This window comes from Glycine soja, chromosome 12 (assembly GCF_004193775.1).
Source record: "Glycine soja cultivar W05 chromosome 12, ASM419377v2, whole genome shotgun sequence".
Lineage (NCBI taxonomy): Eukaryota > Viridiplantae > Streptophyta > Magnoliopsida > Fabales > Fabaceae > Glycine > Glycine soja.
Genome location: NC_041013.1, coordinates 14,149,983 through 14,167,174, shown reverse-complemented (window position 1 = coordinate 14,167,174; position 17,192 = coordinate 14,149,983). Strand labels below are relative to the sequence as shown.

General features: G+C 38.7%; 1 protein-coding gene across 1 annotated transcript; it reads left to right on the top strand.

The window, feature by feature from the left end:
* Nucleotides 1-392: 392 nt before the first annotated feature.
* On the top strand, nucleotides 393-4,969 carry LOC114378791 (uncharacterized mitochondrial protein AtMg00810-like). Its single transcript, XM_028337412.1, has 3 exons — nucleotides 393-494; nucleotides 3,989-4,168; nucleotides 4,259-4,969. The coding sequence occupies exons 1-3, from the start codon at nucleotides 393-395 to the stop codon at nucleotides 4,967-4,969; spliced, it is 993 nt and encodes a 330-aa protein (XP_028193213.1).
* The last annotated feature ends 12,223 nt before the right edge of the window (nucleotides 4,970-17,192 follow it).

Genomic DNA, 17,192 nt, shown 5'->3' with positions numbered 1-17,192 from the left:
TTTCTTCCGAAGAATAGCAGAAACGGTATTCAAATCTTTTCTCATCTCGTTCCATTATCGACCCTAAGTTCATTGATATGGAATTCTTTTCTGATGAAACCTTTGATTGCATTCAAGCATTTCAGAATTTAGGTCTCATACCTTTCATGTCATTACAGTTGCCTATTTATCCTGAATTGGTTAAAGCCTTTTATTGTAATCTTGAAATTCAGGACAACACCTTAATTTCTGAGGTTTTTGGGATAAAAATGGTCATTGACCAATCCCTTTTTCATGACTTAACCCAATTGTCCAGTGACGGTGTACCATTTGAAGGTACACTGAATGAAGATTAGAAGTTTGATTTTTCTGCACATGATGCCCGCCAGTTGGTTTGCACCAACAATGCGGATATGACCGGGCGCCTTCTTGCCGGCTCATTGGCTTTTGAAAGCCGCATCCTTCATTATCTGATTGTGCGGATTTTGCTTCCACGATCTTCCAATCTTGCCCAGGTTTCTGAGGAAGATCTTGTTATCATGTGGGCCTTTCATACCGGCCGTCAACTTGACTGGGCACATCTTGTAAGATATCGCATGCATAAGGCATTGCGATTAAATGCACCTTTGTCGTATCCACAGCTTGTCACTCTCTTTTTTCGCCATTTTCAAATTCCTCTTGATTCTGAACCTTATGTTCCAATCAAGAGATCTTTTTTAATTGGTGCTGCTGCGATTGCTTCTTTTGGTTACCGCAAAGAGCATGATGGCTCTTGGGTCAAAAAGGGCACTCAACCCGCTGATGAAGAAGGCAACCTCCTAGATGAAGATAATTCCACTCTTCTTCGAAGGCTTATGGATAAGTTTGATGGACTTCAGACTTTTGTTGGTGACAAGTTTGATGCCATGGAATTGCAAGTCGACATGCGGTTCGATGCCATGGAATCAAGGATCACCAAAGTTGAAGAAGATGTCTCCTTCATCCGTACTTGCTTTGATCCACCACCACCGCCTCCATCATCATCTTAGCTTAAGTATTATGATTAAGTATTATTAGTAATTAAGTATTATTAGTACTTTGATTTATCGCCGTGTATTTGGCTTTTTATTGCTTAGCTTATCGTACTCTTGCACTTATATTATATTTCTTGATTTTGCTTTGGTTGGTTATGACAATGTCTGGATTTATTTTGGTTTATTGTTTGGCTCTGTTTGGATATTGATCATGTTGCTTAGTTCTTTTTGATGTTGCCAAAGGGGGAGAGAATTTGAGAGAACTTGGGTTAGAAATCAATTATCAAGTAAAGTTAGGCATACATGCCAAAAGATAGGGCGAGTAAAGGTTGTGTGAACGTGCTATCATCTTGTATATAGTTTGTCTTGATTTCAGGGATTGTCATCATCAAAAAGGGGGAGATTGTAGACAAAGGATCAAGCCGATGTTTTGATGATGCCAAAAGATCACATGCGTCTCAAAGATGTATTCAAGACAAAGCAATTAAAGATATTCAAGATAGATGATCAAGACAGTCTATAGAGTCTTAGAAAGGGTATATTAAATAGGAAGGGAATTCCAATTGAAGTAGCAAAAGGTTTGGCCAAGAATTTTAAGTTAAAAAGTCTTTTTCAACAAATTTACTCTCTGGTAATCGATTACCAGAGGATGTAATCGATTACCAGTGGCCAAAACTGATTTACAACAGCTATTAAAATTTGAATTCAAAATTTGCACTGTGTAATCGATTACACATATATGGTAATCGATTACCAGTAGTTTCTGAACATTTTAATTCAAATTTTAAAGCGTGTAATCGATTACACACATATTGTAATCGATTACCAGAGGAGTTTTTCAGAAAACATTCTCAACAGTCACATCTATTTGTGTGGTTCTTGAATGGCTATCATAGGCCTATATATATGTGACATGAGACACGAATTTAAGAAGAGTTTTTTCAGAACAAAAAGGTCTTATCCTCTTATAAAGAAAAATTGTTTTATCCTCTTACAAATTCCTTGGCCAAATTACTTGTGATTCAATAAGGAATTATTTGAGTGCTCAAATTGTTCAATCTATCTCTTTCAAGAGAGATTTCTTCTTCTCTTCTTCTTTATTCTGAAAAGGGATTAAGAGACCGAGGGTCTCTTGTTGTAAAAGAATTCTAAACACAAAGAAGGATTGTCCTTGTGTGTTTAGAACTTGTAAAAGGAATTTACAAGATAGTGGAACTCTCAAGAGGGTTGCTTGGGGACTGGACGTAGGCACAAGGGTGTGGCCGAACCAGTATAAATCTGAGTTTGCATTTTCTCTTCCCTTAAACTCCTTTATTTATTATTGTTTTATATTCATATTCAAATTGTTCTATTTGAATCAATATTTAAGAAAGTCATTATTAAGGGAATTTATAACTTGAATAGAAAGTGAGATAGAATTTTTAATTGGGGAAATAAGTTGTAATATCTTAATTCAACCCCCCCTTCTTAAGATATCTGAGGCCACTTGTCCAACAAGTGGTATCAGAGCTCTATTCCTGTATAAAGTTTAGAAGCTACTGGTCGCCAATTCTCCATTCTAAATCTTATTCGGAGACCCATGAATTGATTGTCTAGCGCTGTTCATGCGTCCTTCACCATCGAGTCTGGAGCCCCGCGAATTGATTGCCTAGCGCTGTTCGCCAATTCTCCATTCTCAATCTTATTCGGAGACCCGCGAATTGATTGCCTAGCGCTGTTCATACGTCCTCCACCATCGAGTCCGGAGCCCTGCAAATTGATTGCCTAGCGCTGTTCGCCAATTCTCCATTCTCCAATCTTATTCGGAGACCCATGAATTGATTGCCTAGCGCTGTTCATGCGTCCTCCATCATCGAGTCTGGAGCCCTGCGAATTGATTGCCTAGCGCTGTTCGCCAATTCTCCATTCTCCAATCTTATTCGGAGACCCATGGATTGATTGCCTAGCGCTGTTCATGTGTCCTCCATCATCGAGTTTGGAGCCCCGCGAATTGATTGCCTAGCGCTGTTCGCCAATTCTCCATTCTCCAATCTTATTCGGAGACCCATGAATTGATTGCCTAGCGCTGTTTATGCGTCCTCCACCATCGAGTCTGGAGCCCCGCGAATTAATTGCCTAGCACTGTTCGCCAATTCTCCATTCTCCATCTTATTCGGAGACCCATGAATTGATTGCCTAGCGCTGTTCATGCGTCCTCCACCATCGAGTCTGGAGCCCCGCGAATTGATTGCCTAGCGCTGTTCGCCAATTCTCCATTCTCAATCTTATTCGGAGACCCATGAATTGATTGCCTAGCGCTGTTCATGCGTCCTCCACCCAAAGAGTTTGGAGCTATGCTTCATGATTGACTAGTGAGGACCCTCTAGTGCAATCCTCCATCGTCGCCTTTTTTTTGGAGCCCCATGAATTGCGTTTTCGTTCATGCATCCTCCACCCAAAGAGTTTGGAGCTATGCTTCATGATTGACTAGTGAGGACCTTCTAGTGCAATCCTCCATCCTCGCCTTTTTTCGGAGCCCCATGAATTGCGTTTTCGTTCATGCATCCTCCACCCAAGGAGTTTGGAGCTATGCCTCGTGATTGACTAGTGAGGACCCTCTAGTGCAATCCTCCATTCTCCAGAGTTTTTCATCGTCAAGGGCAGATCCTCTTGACTGGGAAATGTGATCTTTGTTATTTTCCCGATTGATTCCTTTGCCAAATGTGTATATGTATATTATATTTGTTGTTCTTGTTGTTGTTTGTATTTTGTTTTGTGTTGTGCAGAAAAAAAGAAGAAGGAGTAGAGACGAGAGTCGTCATGGACTAATCATGGAAAGGGCAAGACAGACGAAATCAGTGTCTTATCTTTGCTTTCCTCTTATCTCCGATAAAAGGTAAGTAAAGAGGGGCAACTGTCTTATCTTAGTGCCTAAGCCACCGGATGTGAATGTTATTCGTTCTATGTTGGTTTTGCGCCATAAATATAAATCTGATGGTTCTTTTGAGTGTTATAAGGCTCGTCTTGTAGGAGATGGAAAAACACAGGCGCAAGGTGTTGATTGTGATGAGACGTTTAGCCCCGTGGTTAAACCTGCTACCATAAGAGCAGTTCTCAGTATTGTTGTCTCTAAATCTTGGCCTATCCATCAAATGGATGTCAAGAATGCTTTTTTACATGGTCATCTTAATGAAACAGTTTATATGCATCAGCCAATAGGTTTTCGAGATAAAAATCATGCAAATCATGTTTACCTCTTAAAGAAATCTTTATATGGTTTGAAATAGGCTCCTCGCGCTTGGTATCAAAGGTTTTCTTATTTTGTTGCTACCATTGGGTTCTCTCACAGTAAGTCAGATCACTCTTTATTTATTTACAAGAATGGTTATGACACTGCTTATATTCTGTTGTATGTGGATGACATTATACTTACGGCTTCATCTGATCATCTTCGTAAGTATTTTATGACTCCTTTGGGTTCTGAGTTTGCTATGAAGGACTTAGGTCCCCTGAGTTTCTTTCTGGGTATTGTTGTTACTCGTCATACCCATGGTCTATTTTTATCTCAGAAACAATATGCTGCAAAAATTATTGAACGTGCCGGCATGTCTAACTGCAGTTCATGTCCTACTCCCGTTGACACTATGTCCAAGCTTAGCGCCACCGGCGATGCTCCTTTTAACGATCCAACCAAATACCGCAGTCTTGCAGGGGCTCTTCAATATCTTACTTTCACTCGGCCTGATATATCTTATGTCTTGCAGCAGATTTGTCTTCATATGCATGCTCCGACAAATGAGCATATGAGTGCTCTCAAGCGTATCATACGCTACCTTCAGGGTACGTTATCCCATGGTTTGCATTTGTACAAATCCACCATTGATAGACTAATCTCTTATACAGATGCTGATTGGGGTGGGTGTCCTGACACCCGTCGTTCCACTTCTGGGTATTGTGTTTTCCTCGGAGATAATATGATATCTTGGTCTTCCAAATGACAGCCTATTCTCTCCCGGAGTAGTGCAGAGGCGGAATACAGGGGTGTGGCTAATGATGTTTCTGATTCCTGCTGGATCAGAAACCTGCTTCTAGAGTTGCATTGTCCCATTCAAAAGGCTACTCTAGTTTAATGTGACAATGTGAGTGCGATATACTTATCCGGCAATCCTTTTCAACATCAACGCACCAAACACATTGAGATGGATATTCACTTCGTTCGTGAGAAAGTGGCTCGTGGCGAAGTCCGTGTGCTTCATGTGCCGTCCCGTTACCAAATTGCTGATATTTTCACAAAAGGGCTTCTGCGCGTTCTATTTAATTATTTCAGGGACAATCTAAGCATACGAGAGCCTCCCGCTTCGACTGAGGGGGAGTGTCAGAATATATTTAGCATATATTCTCTTATTATTTGTATATATCTTTATTTAGCTAGTCAATATTCGTTACCATATTTTCAGCCATTAGCTAGCTAATTTGTAGCCTATCTTGGCGCTTGTATCTTGTATATATTACTCTGATTTGTAATGCAATAGACACGGAATCAATTTCCTTCATAACTATTTGAATTACTTTCCAATTCTGTTTTATCATCCTCATCCATTCCCATCTCAAGGAAAAAGACATCCTCAAACCATTCCTTTAGAACAAATTGAAAGGAATGAGCAACATTGACAGAAATTGTAACTTTAATTACAGAATCATCATCGGTTAAGGTAGTCAAACCTTTAGCTTCTTGGCAGCGGATAAGTATGGAATCAAAAAAATTTCTTATAATAGAAACACCTCTAAATCTGAGAAATTTTGACCTCAAAAATACACTAGGCAATGATCGGCATCGATCAATAATAGATGCTAGATGGCGAAGAAAGGCATTAGAAATCAGAGGAGACTTGTGATCATCACTATAGGATGAAAGAACCACACTTTGAACTTTCTTTCTGCAATTATTCTCATCTTGGATGTCTGGTTTCAACTTACCTAGGGCATCACCTAGCTCTATTTCAGCCCATAGATCAAGCCAATCTGGATGATCACAAAATACAGATAGAGAAGAATTTTTTTGCATGATATCATCATCAAAGGATAGCAAGATCCCAGAATGGTCTACCAAAGACTTAATCCTTTTTTCAAAAGCTATTTTCAAATCAATGAGATGTAGCCATGATAATCTAGCTGATGACTGAATTCCTGTAACACTCTCTTCATCTAGTTGACCAATGTAACTAGGGAAAATTTCTTTAGCACTAGTTTGGATAATGTTCTCAATAAGCACCTATAGTCAATAATATAATAGAATTGGTATATTCTCACAAAATATTTAAGCTGAGTTTTTAATTCAACCTTAACTAGTAGTCAATAATATATTAGAATTAGTATATTACAAAATATTTGCTAACACTTTTTTAAAAATGATATATTTTAATTTTTAATAATAATGAAGGTGTTTATCTTTTTTATTTTGTTTTCAAAGAGTCAAATAGTTGTCAACAAAGTATATTTTGGGATTCAAAAGCAAATGGGCAACGACTTGACTGAAGTTGTATCAAATTACTAGAGTTTTTCTCGATCAGTGAATCTGCTTATATTACCAGGTCCAGGCTTATCTCGATGTTCTTGATATTGTTTTTTCTCTTGGCCTTCAATTCATTCAGTCTTTATATATAGTTCCATGTTCTTAATTAGCAGTTTTCTCTTTAAATTTGTTTAAAACAATGATATTTATAATTAATTAATTACTAAATGATATTATTTTAAAACACTACAATTATTTTTAAGTAGTTCATATTATTCAAAAGATCATCATCATTATACATGCATGCAGATTGATTTTGCTTTGTGGTTTGTTTTTTTTTTTTCTCAAATTCATTTGTAAGTGATGTTGTGCATGTGAGTCAATGTCTTGGTCGTTTTTACTCTCCTTTCTGTTCTACTTTGCTCTCCTTTGTATTCTCCTTTCTATTTTTTAAAGTTATAGTTACTGTCAATTATACCATAATGTGAAAAATAGCTAATAGTGTCTATAGAATTAAACTAGAATAACAAATTTCACTTTGAAAAATGTAACAATTTTAGTGTTTAATTTCACCAAGTAATAGACCTTAATCGAATTTGTAGGTTTAAACTTTTAGCTACGTAGTATTTTTGGATGATGCGAGTCATAGAGTCATTTGTAAGATGCTCTTTAGAATCTAAATAATGATTGAATTTTCAATTTTTAATCTTCATGCAGGATTATGTTCTAACCAACTTCCAATATTGCACAGACTTGTGCACCTGATTGGTCAACCAACACCTGTGTTTCTATTGAATATCTCCCGTGCAAGTAAAACGTAAGACTATTCTTTCTTCTTCTACAATTATTATTAATTTAGGTTTTACTTGCATTTGGAATTTTTTAGTTTGCCTGGTTTGTTCAAAGGATTGATGATGTATATGTAGGATTAGGTTCTGGATCAGAGTAGGTTCATTAGTCTCTTGCTTGTTCTTATATGTGTTATATACATCATTATGTTTTATGTTGAGATTTTGTTAGAGGAGTTGAGTGTTTTGGCATAAAATTTTGTAAAATATTTAATAAACAAGGCCATGCAAGTTACAACAATATACATAGGAAGTTCAATGCAATAATTTTTTTTGTTTTTCTTACCATTTATAAATTATTTTTACTATTCGGGGGGGGGGGGGGGTTGCTTTTCTTTCCATGCTAACCTAGGTCCATGTCTCATTGTACGGACCGGAATTAAAGTGATCAACTTTCAACTTCAATTCATTAGTGTTTCCACTGTACATAGCGTGCACATGATCATGTTACTTGTTAGTCTTCCCTTGCGTCAATGACTTGCAAGGGGGACAAGTTATAAAAAGTAATAAAAGTAAGCATAATGTGAATGATTACCCAAGGGCATTTTTTATAAATTTAATTTTAGGCCCTGTCCCTTTCTTTGTGATGAATAAACCAAATTATTATTCACATCAAATTTTTTCCTGATTTTGAACAACACCAGCCACCTCCTTGTGCAAGTAAAATTAAAACTTACTTTGATGGGAAAGTCTCAATGCTTAGCCTATTATTTATGTATGTAAGTGAAATAATTAAATAAATCTTTCTTATGTCAAGATAATGGACGACCCTTAGGATATTGGATAAGGTGATGTTTTGGCTGCATAAGTTTGTGCCATTTTGAGTACTATAAAAGATAATGTGGTGAGAGAAGAGGGTGTTGAAATATCTTTTGAAGGGACACCAAGTGATGGCTTGTAGCAAAAAGAAGTAGTTGGACATAATGAGGTTGTTGTAGGTGGAAGAATGGACATGACATTGAAAGTAATTGTAAACTTAGAGTTTGAGTTTATATCAAGGGGTCTTGCAGTTTTCCTGAACCAATGGAAAGAGTTTGAATTGGTTAGGAGGGTGTCACTGATATGAAGAGGGTAATTTCCCATCAAATCTGAGGGTTGGCAATTAGTGGTTTAGCTGTCTAGGAACATGTCTTTGTTGGAGCAATTGGGCATCAAGTTGGTATCATTTTTTGTGTTATTAATCTTGGAGATGCAACAGCCTTCCATGTCATAGGCTTTGGGGGCAATTGATGATGGTCTCTGCTCATAGGACCCTTCATCTGAGTTGAAGCTCTCAGAATTCAGGAGGTTTAGTTCATGGGATAATTCTTGCCTCCTTGTTTTGCCCTCATCTCTATTCTCAACCTTTGACAGTGGGTTGTGTGTCACAGGGTGTATTCCTCTTTGCCTCAGTTTCTTCTTTAAGCAAGAATTCCACAGATTATTTATTTCATTGTCTGTCCTCCCTGGCCTTAGTGCTGCAATTTGAGGCCATCTGAGAAGAAGAAAAAATAGAACATCCATGTCAATAGATCTAGGTGCACTCAATCACAAGAAAAGAGGTATCCATGGGCCAAGAATCAGAGACTAATAAAATCATGAAAAGAAGGATGGTTAGATTTACCTGTTCCCTAGCACTGCATGAAGTTCAATGATGACATTTTCCTCCTCTTTTGAAAATGTACCTATCTTCAAATTAGGCATTAAATAATTGATCCACATCAGCCTGCAGGTTTTGCCACACCTCTGCAAACCTGCCAATAAAGGACATTTAGAGTTTTCTTCCCTTGATTTTTATGGTAAATGGGTTGGTATAGACTATAGAGTGTTGATGTACCTGCTTGCTTAGGAACTCAAGTCTAATATCCTAAACCGTACTTAGTAATATGCCTAACAAGTTTTTCATCTTCTTCTGGTGACCAAAGACCCTTACTAAATAAGCTTTTGTTTGTAACAGCAAAAGTGCCTTCCCATTTTGTATTGTGGTTTTTTCCCATTGCATTAATAAGGGATAGAAGATCATAAGAGAAAGAATATGAAAGGGATAGCAAAAATTTGGAGTCACCCGTGTCTGGATCGGTCGATGAGGGATCAACACAACTCCCCTTTGTGCTGACACAAGCGGCTGAGGGACGAACCTTAGGCTTCGGAGGTAGTGTAAGTCCCTGTGAATGGATCTGTGATTGCAATTGGGACTGCATCTGGCTTAAGGATCACATCAGTTGTTGAGTCACTTTTTCTGTGATCGACTCCTCCAGCTGCTCAAGTTCTTCTGGAGCCATGGAGAAAGAAGTGCGAAAGGTCTGTGGAGCCAATCCAAAGTATTGCTTGATGGTCACACCGGCTCTAGCAGCACGCACATGACCAGGGTGTTCTGGTAGCCCAATAGCAGCAGCGAGGACATCCTCACGTCCATGGGGGACAAAGGAACCCTGTGACGCTTGCTCCTTCAAAGAATCCTGTACAGAACACATATATTTGTTTAGTCATTCACAAAATAAACAAAGATAATTATAATTTTTAATTGAAAATGACTTACAATCTTTTCAGCAATTTCCTTTGCTGCCTCAGATGTCATTTGCCCATTTTTCTTGGTGCGGGCCATCTTCCACTTCACGTGTTGTCTGATGGGAGATGGAGGGTCAATCACGACCTCAGTGCTCCGAATTGAGCAGCTTCCTCCAGTTTTTTCTTTGTCTTCTCAGCCATCAGCTTTTGTTCTAAATATTCATAACCCCCACGAGACAACACGTAGGGGCGGTGTTTTGCTTTTGGATGGCCTGCGCCTTTTTCCGCACATCTTGCAAAAATCGAACATTAATGAAACTCATTATTACAATGTATTATAAGAACTGAATTTTTAGTGGAAAACAATTAAAATGACAAAGTACATACCTCTCACGAGGGGTCTCTGTGGGTCTGACAAAACTGGGCCCATTTCTCCTTGCTAATGCCGTATTTTTCACAAACAGTGTCATCCACACTGTCCTTGTCGGCTGCAAGTGCCCATTTCCTCATCAAATCAGATTTAAACTGTCTCCACTGCTCCCCGACATTCTGAAGTATTTTCTTCTTTGTCCTACCGTCAGATGCTTCAGGGATATCAAATTCAGCCTGATAAACAATAAATTAGGTTTTATTATTAGTAAATTATAAATTTGGGCTAATAAAGAAAATGAAAGATGAAAACTAAAATACCTGAATATCCTTCCATATCAAATCCTTCTGAGCGGCAGGGACTTCTTTCCAAGTCTCGTATGTCACGTCGACCTTATCACGAGTGACAATCTCCAAATATGTTCTTAATTTCGTCTTGTGGGGACCGTTGACCTTCCCGGTCGTAGGATCGATGTGGACCATTGGTCTCTTTGCCCCAAGTGGTCTAGTGGCCAAGGATCATAGCCGTGTGGCTTTACATGTCCGCTTCAAGGTAGACGGAGACTATTATGCTACTGCAGGAGGAGGAGGAGGAGGAGGAGGAGGAGGAGGAGGCGAGGCAGGTGGAGTAGCCATGGGCCTATAAAGAAAAAAACTTGAGTTAGTTAACATTAACAAAAAAATGAATTATTTATGTAAATGAATGTAGTTAACTGAAATACATAATAAGAAAATTACATTAGACAATGTTAATTAAGTCTCCTTCATCATGATCATTACGATTAGCATGAACGTCGTCAGCTTCTTCTTCTTCGACGACGTTAGGGGTTATTTGTATGGACAAAGGACTAACATAACTATGAATGTATGAATCATCATCTTCTACATTAACACCAATTGTTTTCCCGTGTAGAACCACAAACCACCTTTCATCACAAGGGTCTTGAACATAAAATACTTGTTTAGCTTGTTCTGCCATGATGAAAGGGTCATTCTGGTAAGCTAGTTTCTTTAGGTCTACCAATGTAAATCCTACATCATCGATCCGCACACCGGTGTTGCTGTCAACCCATTTACATTTGAAAATACAAACAGTAAATTTGACATAGTTAAGCTCCTAAATTTCATCAATAAACCCAAAGTAAGGGATGGAAGCTACACAAGGATTGTCATCATGTACACTTGCGAAGTGTTGAGATTCAGCCCTTAGGGTGACCCCACTATTTTGCGTTGTACTTTTCTCGTCTTGTGCTTTTGTATAAAAGGAATACTTGTTTATGTCGTATCCTTGCCAAGTTATAACATTTCTTTTAGGCCCATCTGCTAGCTTTCTTAATGTTTATGAAGCATTTTCATCAACAAAGATTGTATCTTTAAACCAATCAGAGAAAGTCTTGTTATGCTTTTTCATGACCCAGTTCTTTGACATTTTTGGATTATTTTGTTTGACTAAAGCTTCATGTTGAAGTATGTATGGAAAAACTTCATTACTGTTGTTCAACACATACAAGTGAGCTTGTAACAAATCTTCAGACTTGGAGTTATAACATGCAGTCCTCTTCAACCCTTACCACCCACTCTGTCGTCATGGTAAGACTTAGGAAGCCCAATAGGTTTTGCCTTTTCAATGTACTCTGAACAAAACTCAATGGCTTTTTCTTCAATGTACCTTTCAACAATAGAAGCTTTCGGACGATGTAGATTCTTGGTATACCCTTTTAAGATCTTCATGTATCGCTCAACTGGGTACATCCGCCGCAAATAAATAGGACCCCAACATTTGATTTCTCAGACCAGATGAACAATTAAGTGAACCATGATGTCAAAGAAAGTAGGAGGAAAATACATCTCCAATTGGCATAATGTAATTGCAGCCTCATTTTCCAGGTCATCAAACATGACAGGATCACAGACATTGCTACATATGGCATTGAAGAAAAAGCACAGGCGAGTTATGGCTAACCTGACTTTGTTAGGAAAAATGTCTCATATGGCCACGGCTAACAATTGTTGCATCAACACGTGACAATCGTGAGACTTTGACAAAAACTGATCTTCTCCTTTTTTGACAAAGTATGACAACCTGGAGGCAAGTATATTTTTTTCCCATCAGACCTTGGATGCAACTGCGATCGTATGCCCAACTCAGCTAGATCTTGATGGGTATTCAAACCATCTTCCGTCTTACCTTGAATGTTAAGGAGCGTCCCAATGACACTATCACATACATTTTTCTCCACATGCATAACATCAATACAATGCCTAATGTCAAGGTCAGACCAGTACGGAAGATCAAAGAAAATCGACCTCTTCTTCCATATGCAACTCTTACTTTTTTCCTTCTTTTGGGTCTTTCCAAATATAGTATTCAAGTGTTCAACCCGCTGTAAGACCTGTTCACCAGTCAATGGTATCAACGTTGTTTCGTGCTCTTAACTTCCATTAAATGCTTTTTTCAATCGCCTGTAAGGGTGATGAGGTTTTAGAAAACGCCGATGCCTAGTGTAAACTATTTTTCTACCACGTTTCAGTTGTATGTAGCTTATGTCTTCTTCACAGATGGGGTATGCATGATGACCCTTAACACTGTAACCGCTCAAATTCCCATATGCTAGAAAGTCATTAATGGTACAAAAAAGCATTGCACACATTTGAAAAGTCTCATTCCGAAACCCATCAAACACTAAAACCCCCTCGTCCCGTAACTTTTTCAGGTCTTCAATCAACGGACTTAGATAAACATTAATGACATTTCCTGGTTGTCTTGGGCTCAATATCATCATGGACAACATCATGTATTTTCACTTCATGCACAACCAAGGAGGCAAGTTGTAAATTACTAGTAGAACTGGCCATGAACTGTGTTGAGTGCTTAAATTGCCATATGGATTCATTTCATCACTGGCTAGTCCAAGCCTAAGATTTCTTGCCTCTTTGCCGAAATCCAGAAACAAACAATCTATCTTCTTCCGCTGGGAGCAATCAGCCGGATGACGAACCATTCCATCGCAGTTTTTACCATTTGCATGCCATGTAAGGTCTTTAGCGTCGTCTCCATTAGCAAAAAGACGCTTAAACCTTGGAATGATCAGTAGATACCACAACACCTTCGCTGGGGGGGCCTTCTTTGAGTTTTCATCACTACTACACTCCTCATCATCCTTGACTTTGTACCGTGATACCCCACACCTAGGGCATTTGGACATTTCTTCAAATTCATGTCTGTATAGTATGCAATCATTGGGACAAGCATGAATCTTCTGATACTCCATACCCATTGGACACAATATCTTCTTGGCCTGATAGTAACATTTAGGCAACGTGTTTTCCTCTGGAAGCATATCGTGCACTACTTGAAGTAGTGAACTAAAGCTTTTGCCACTCCACCCATATCTGGCCTTCACATTAACCAGACTTAACACCGCCGACAACAGGGGTTATGTGCACTACTTGTTGCACCCCAGATACAAAGGCTTCTTTGAATCACTTTGTAATGTATCATACATAGGGGCATGTGCTTGCTGAAAAGACTCTTGTCCAAGGTCACAAATCATATCTTCCAAGCGATCTCCCATTTCTACATCAAACGGTTCAGATTAGGGCCCACCCTGCATGTTTGTCATTTCACCATGCCATATCGATGTTGTATAATTCCTCTTAATTGCATCACACAACAAATGGTCTCGTATGTTGTCGACTTTTTGCCGTCTCCCGTTCAAACAATTTATGCACGGACAAAAAAACTTCCCATTTTCATCCGATCGACTTCTTTCTGAAGCAAATTATAGGAATTGTTAAGGATGATTGGGTGTTAGAAAACGGCGATGCCTATTGTAGACTGTTTTTCTTCCATGTTTTAGTTGTATGTAGCTTGTGTTTTCTTCACAGATGGGGCATGCATGATGACCCGTAACGCTGTAACCGCTGAGATTCCCATATGCTGGAAAGTCATTAATGGTACAAAAAAGCATTGCACGCATTTCGAACGACTCATTGTGACATGCATCAAACACTACAACCCCCTCGTCCCACAACTTTCTCCGATCTTCAACCAACGAACTTAGATAAACATCAATGTCATTTCCTGGCTGTCTTGGGCCTGATATCATCATAGACAACATCATGTATTTTCGCTTCATGCACAACCAAGGAGGCAAATTGTAAATTACAAGCAGAACTGGCCATGAACTGTGTTGAGTGCTTAAGGTCCCATATGGATTCATTCCATCACTGGCTAGTCCAAGTCTAAGATTTCTTGGGTCTTTCCCGAAATCCGGATACAAAACATCAATCTTCTTCCACTGCCAGCAATTAGCCGGATGACGGACCATTCCATCAGAAATCCTTCCATTTGCATGCCATGTCAGGTCTTTTGAGTTGTCCTCATTAGAAAAAAGACGCTTAAACCTTGGAATGATTGGAAGATACCGCAAAACCTTCGCTGGGGGGTCCTTGTTGGAGTTTTCATCATAACTTCTTTCCTCTTCATCCTTCACTTTGTACCGTGAAGTCCCACAGATAGGGCATTTGGACATTTCTTGGAATTCATGCCTGTACAGTATGCAATCATTGGGGTAAGCACGAATCTTCTGATACTCCATACCCATCGGACACAATATCTTTTTCGCCTTATAGTAAGTTTTAGGCAATGTGTTGTCATCTGGAAGTAGATTGTGCACTACCTCAAGCAGTGAGGTGAAACTTTTGTCACTCCACCCATACCTGGCCTTCATATTAACCAGACTTAACACCGCAGACAACAAGGTTAACGAATTCTTGCACCTCGTATACAAAGGCTTCTTTGAATCACTCTACAATGCTTCATACACAGGGACATATGCTTGCTAGAAAGACTCTTGTCCAAGGTCACGAATCATGTCCTCCAAGCGATCTCTCATTTCTACATCAAACGGTTCAGATTGGGACCCACTTTGCATGTCTGTGACTTTCACCATGCCATATCCACATCGTGTAATTCTTCTTAATCCCATCACACAATAGATGGTCTCGTATGTCGTCCAGTAGTTGTCGTCTTCCATTCAAACAGTTGATGCAAGGACAATAATATTTTCCTTCTTCATTCGGTCGACCTCTTTCTGAAGCAAATTGCAAGAATTGCTCAATGCCATCCTCATATTCTTGGCTTATGCGACTTTCATTCATCCAACTTCGATCCATCTAAGCAATTCCATGCATGAAAATCTCACTTTTTATTTATAGGTGTGGCCCTATCCCATTTAGGAAGACTGTCTTTTATGTTAGCTTCAAATGTCAGGGTTACCATTATTTAGAAAAATTTGACTAAATTTTGGCAGCATTTCGCATTGGTCTCCAAGTACACGACATGACATCGGTGAAATGAATTTCCTGATAATCAAGTATGCACTCAGAGAACAACTTGAAATGCATCGAACCGAAATTTCATCAAATTAATCAAAATAATAATAACCTTGACGAATGAATCTAACATAAAAATACCAGTCTCCCCAAACTGTCCAAACGGACAATTCAAGACTAAATACAATGACTAATGCAAACTATCCGCAAGAATCATTGCATTCAATCTCAAACGGGAATCTAAGGTTCACTCAGCATGAATAAAAATTGTTTATATAGCAAATTACATTCATGACATAAAAGAACATACAAAAGGTAAATTTCAATTACAAACAAATATCAGAATCAGCAATTGTTTATGCAACTAATTTGAATGGGGAAATTTTTAGGCGTTTTTGTTCTTATCATACTCATTTCATTTGTTGCAACGGAAAGAGCTGGTCTCAAGTTTGCTTTCACTCATTTCAATACTGAAAATGAGGATGGAATCAAGAGCAAACCCTACATATTTCTCCTGGGACTACTAATGAGTCAATATACCCTAATTGGGTATGATGCATCAGCTCCATATGGTACATCTTTTCTACTCTTTTTCTTCCTTAAATTCCACATAATTTATATGGCTTGGAAAGCTTTTAGAAATTTTCCTTGCTCATGCTTTCCACTTTGTTAATTGACGGAGAAGTCATTAAATGATTTACTACAAATTTGCATTAATTTTCAGACAGAGGAAACAAAGGGTGCTGATAGAAATGGACCAACACGAATAATCAGCGCTGTTGGGATATCTATTACAGTTGGATGGGGTTACATAATATACATTATCTTTGCAGTTACTAGCATCCCTTACATTTTGAGTGAAAGTAATGATGCTGGTGGCTATGCCATTGCTGAAATGTTTTATCAGGCTTTCAAGACAAGATATGGAAATGGAATTGGGGGTATTATTTGCTTGGTATTGATCTCTGATTCTCTTATCTCTCTTCATATATCCTCTATGTTCTGTAATTCTTCTCTCTGTTTCTCTATCCTCCATCCTTGCCACCTAAATTCTATATTAGAGACTATGGGAGCAGTGCCCATTGATCATTAAAAACCAGCTCAAAAAAACCTGGTGGGGTAACAAAATCATGTCAAAGCTCTAAGGTTCTATTTTGTTTTACGTTGCTTTTAAGGAATCTGGTAATTCTAAAGAGCAACAACAAGAGTTATCTAATGCACTGCATGTGTAGTCAAGGAAAAGGTGGTGTAAAAAGAAAGAAGCCCAACAGGATGGCAGTTAAAGTCATTTCAGAAAGGGAGAAGGTGGCCATTACCGAGAAGCAATGTGAACTAATAAATCAAATGGGCTTGATCCACGGGGGTGACATCCAGCAGATGATGGGAATGATGGTAGACATGGAGAAGAGAGATAATAAGTTGGCAGCTGAGAAGGGAGAAAATACTCTTAATCATGATAATACTTTCCTATAATTGCAGAGGACTGGGCAGGGGGATTAAATGGGCTGCTATTAGAAAGCTCAACCTAAAGCATAAGGTGGATCTTGTGTGCATACAGGAAACAAAGAAGGAGAACTTTACCAAGATTATCTGCCAAACCATATGGGGGGATTCTAATGTCTCTTGGGACAGTGTTCCCTCAGTCCACACATCTGGTGGCCTGTTTGC

Excerpts from the sequence above, each read along its gene's own strand:
- LOC114378791 (XM_028337412.1), top strand. The coding sequence starts at position 393 with ATGACCGGGCGCCTTCTTGCCGGCTCATTGGCTTTTGAAAGCCGCATC. Across the intron at positions 495-3,988 it reads GATCTTCCAATCTTGCCCAG|GCTCGTCTTGTAGGAGATGG; the intron begins GTTTCTGAGGAA and ends GAGTGTTATAAG. Across the intron at positions 4,169-4,258 it reads ATGGTCATCTTAATGAAACA|GCTCCTCGCGCTTGGTATCA; the intron begins GTTTATATGCAT and ends GGTTTGAAATAG.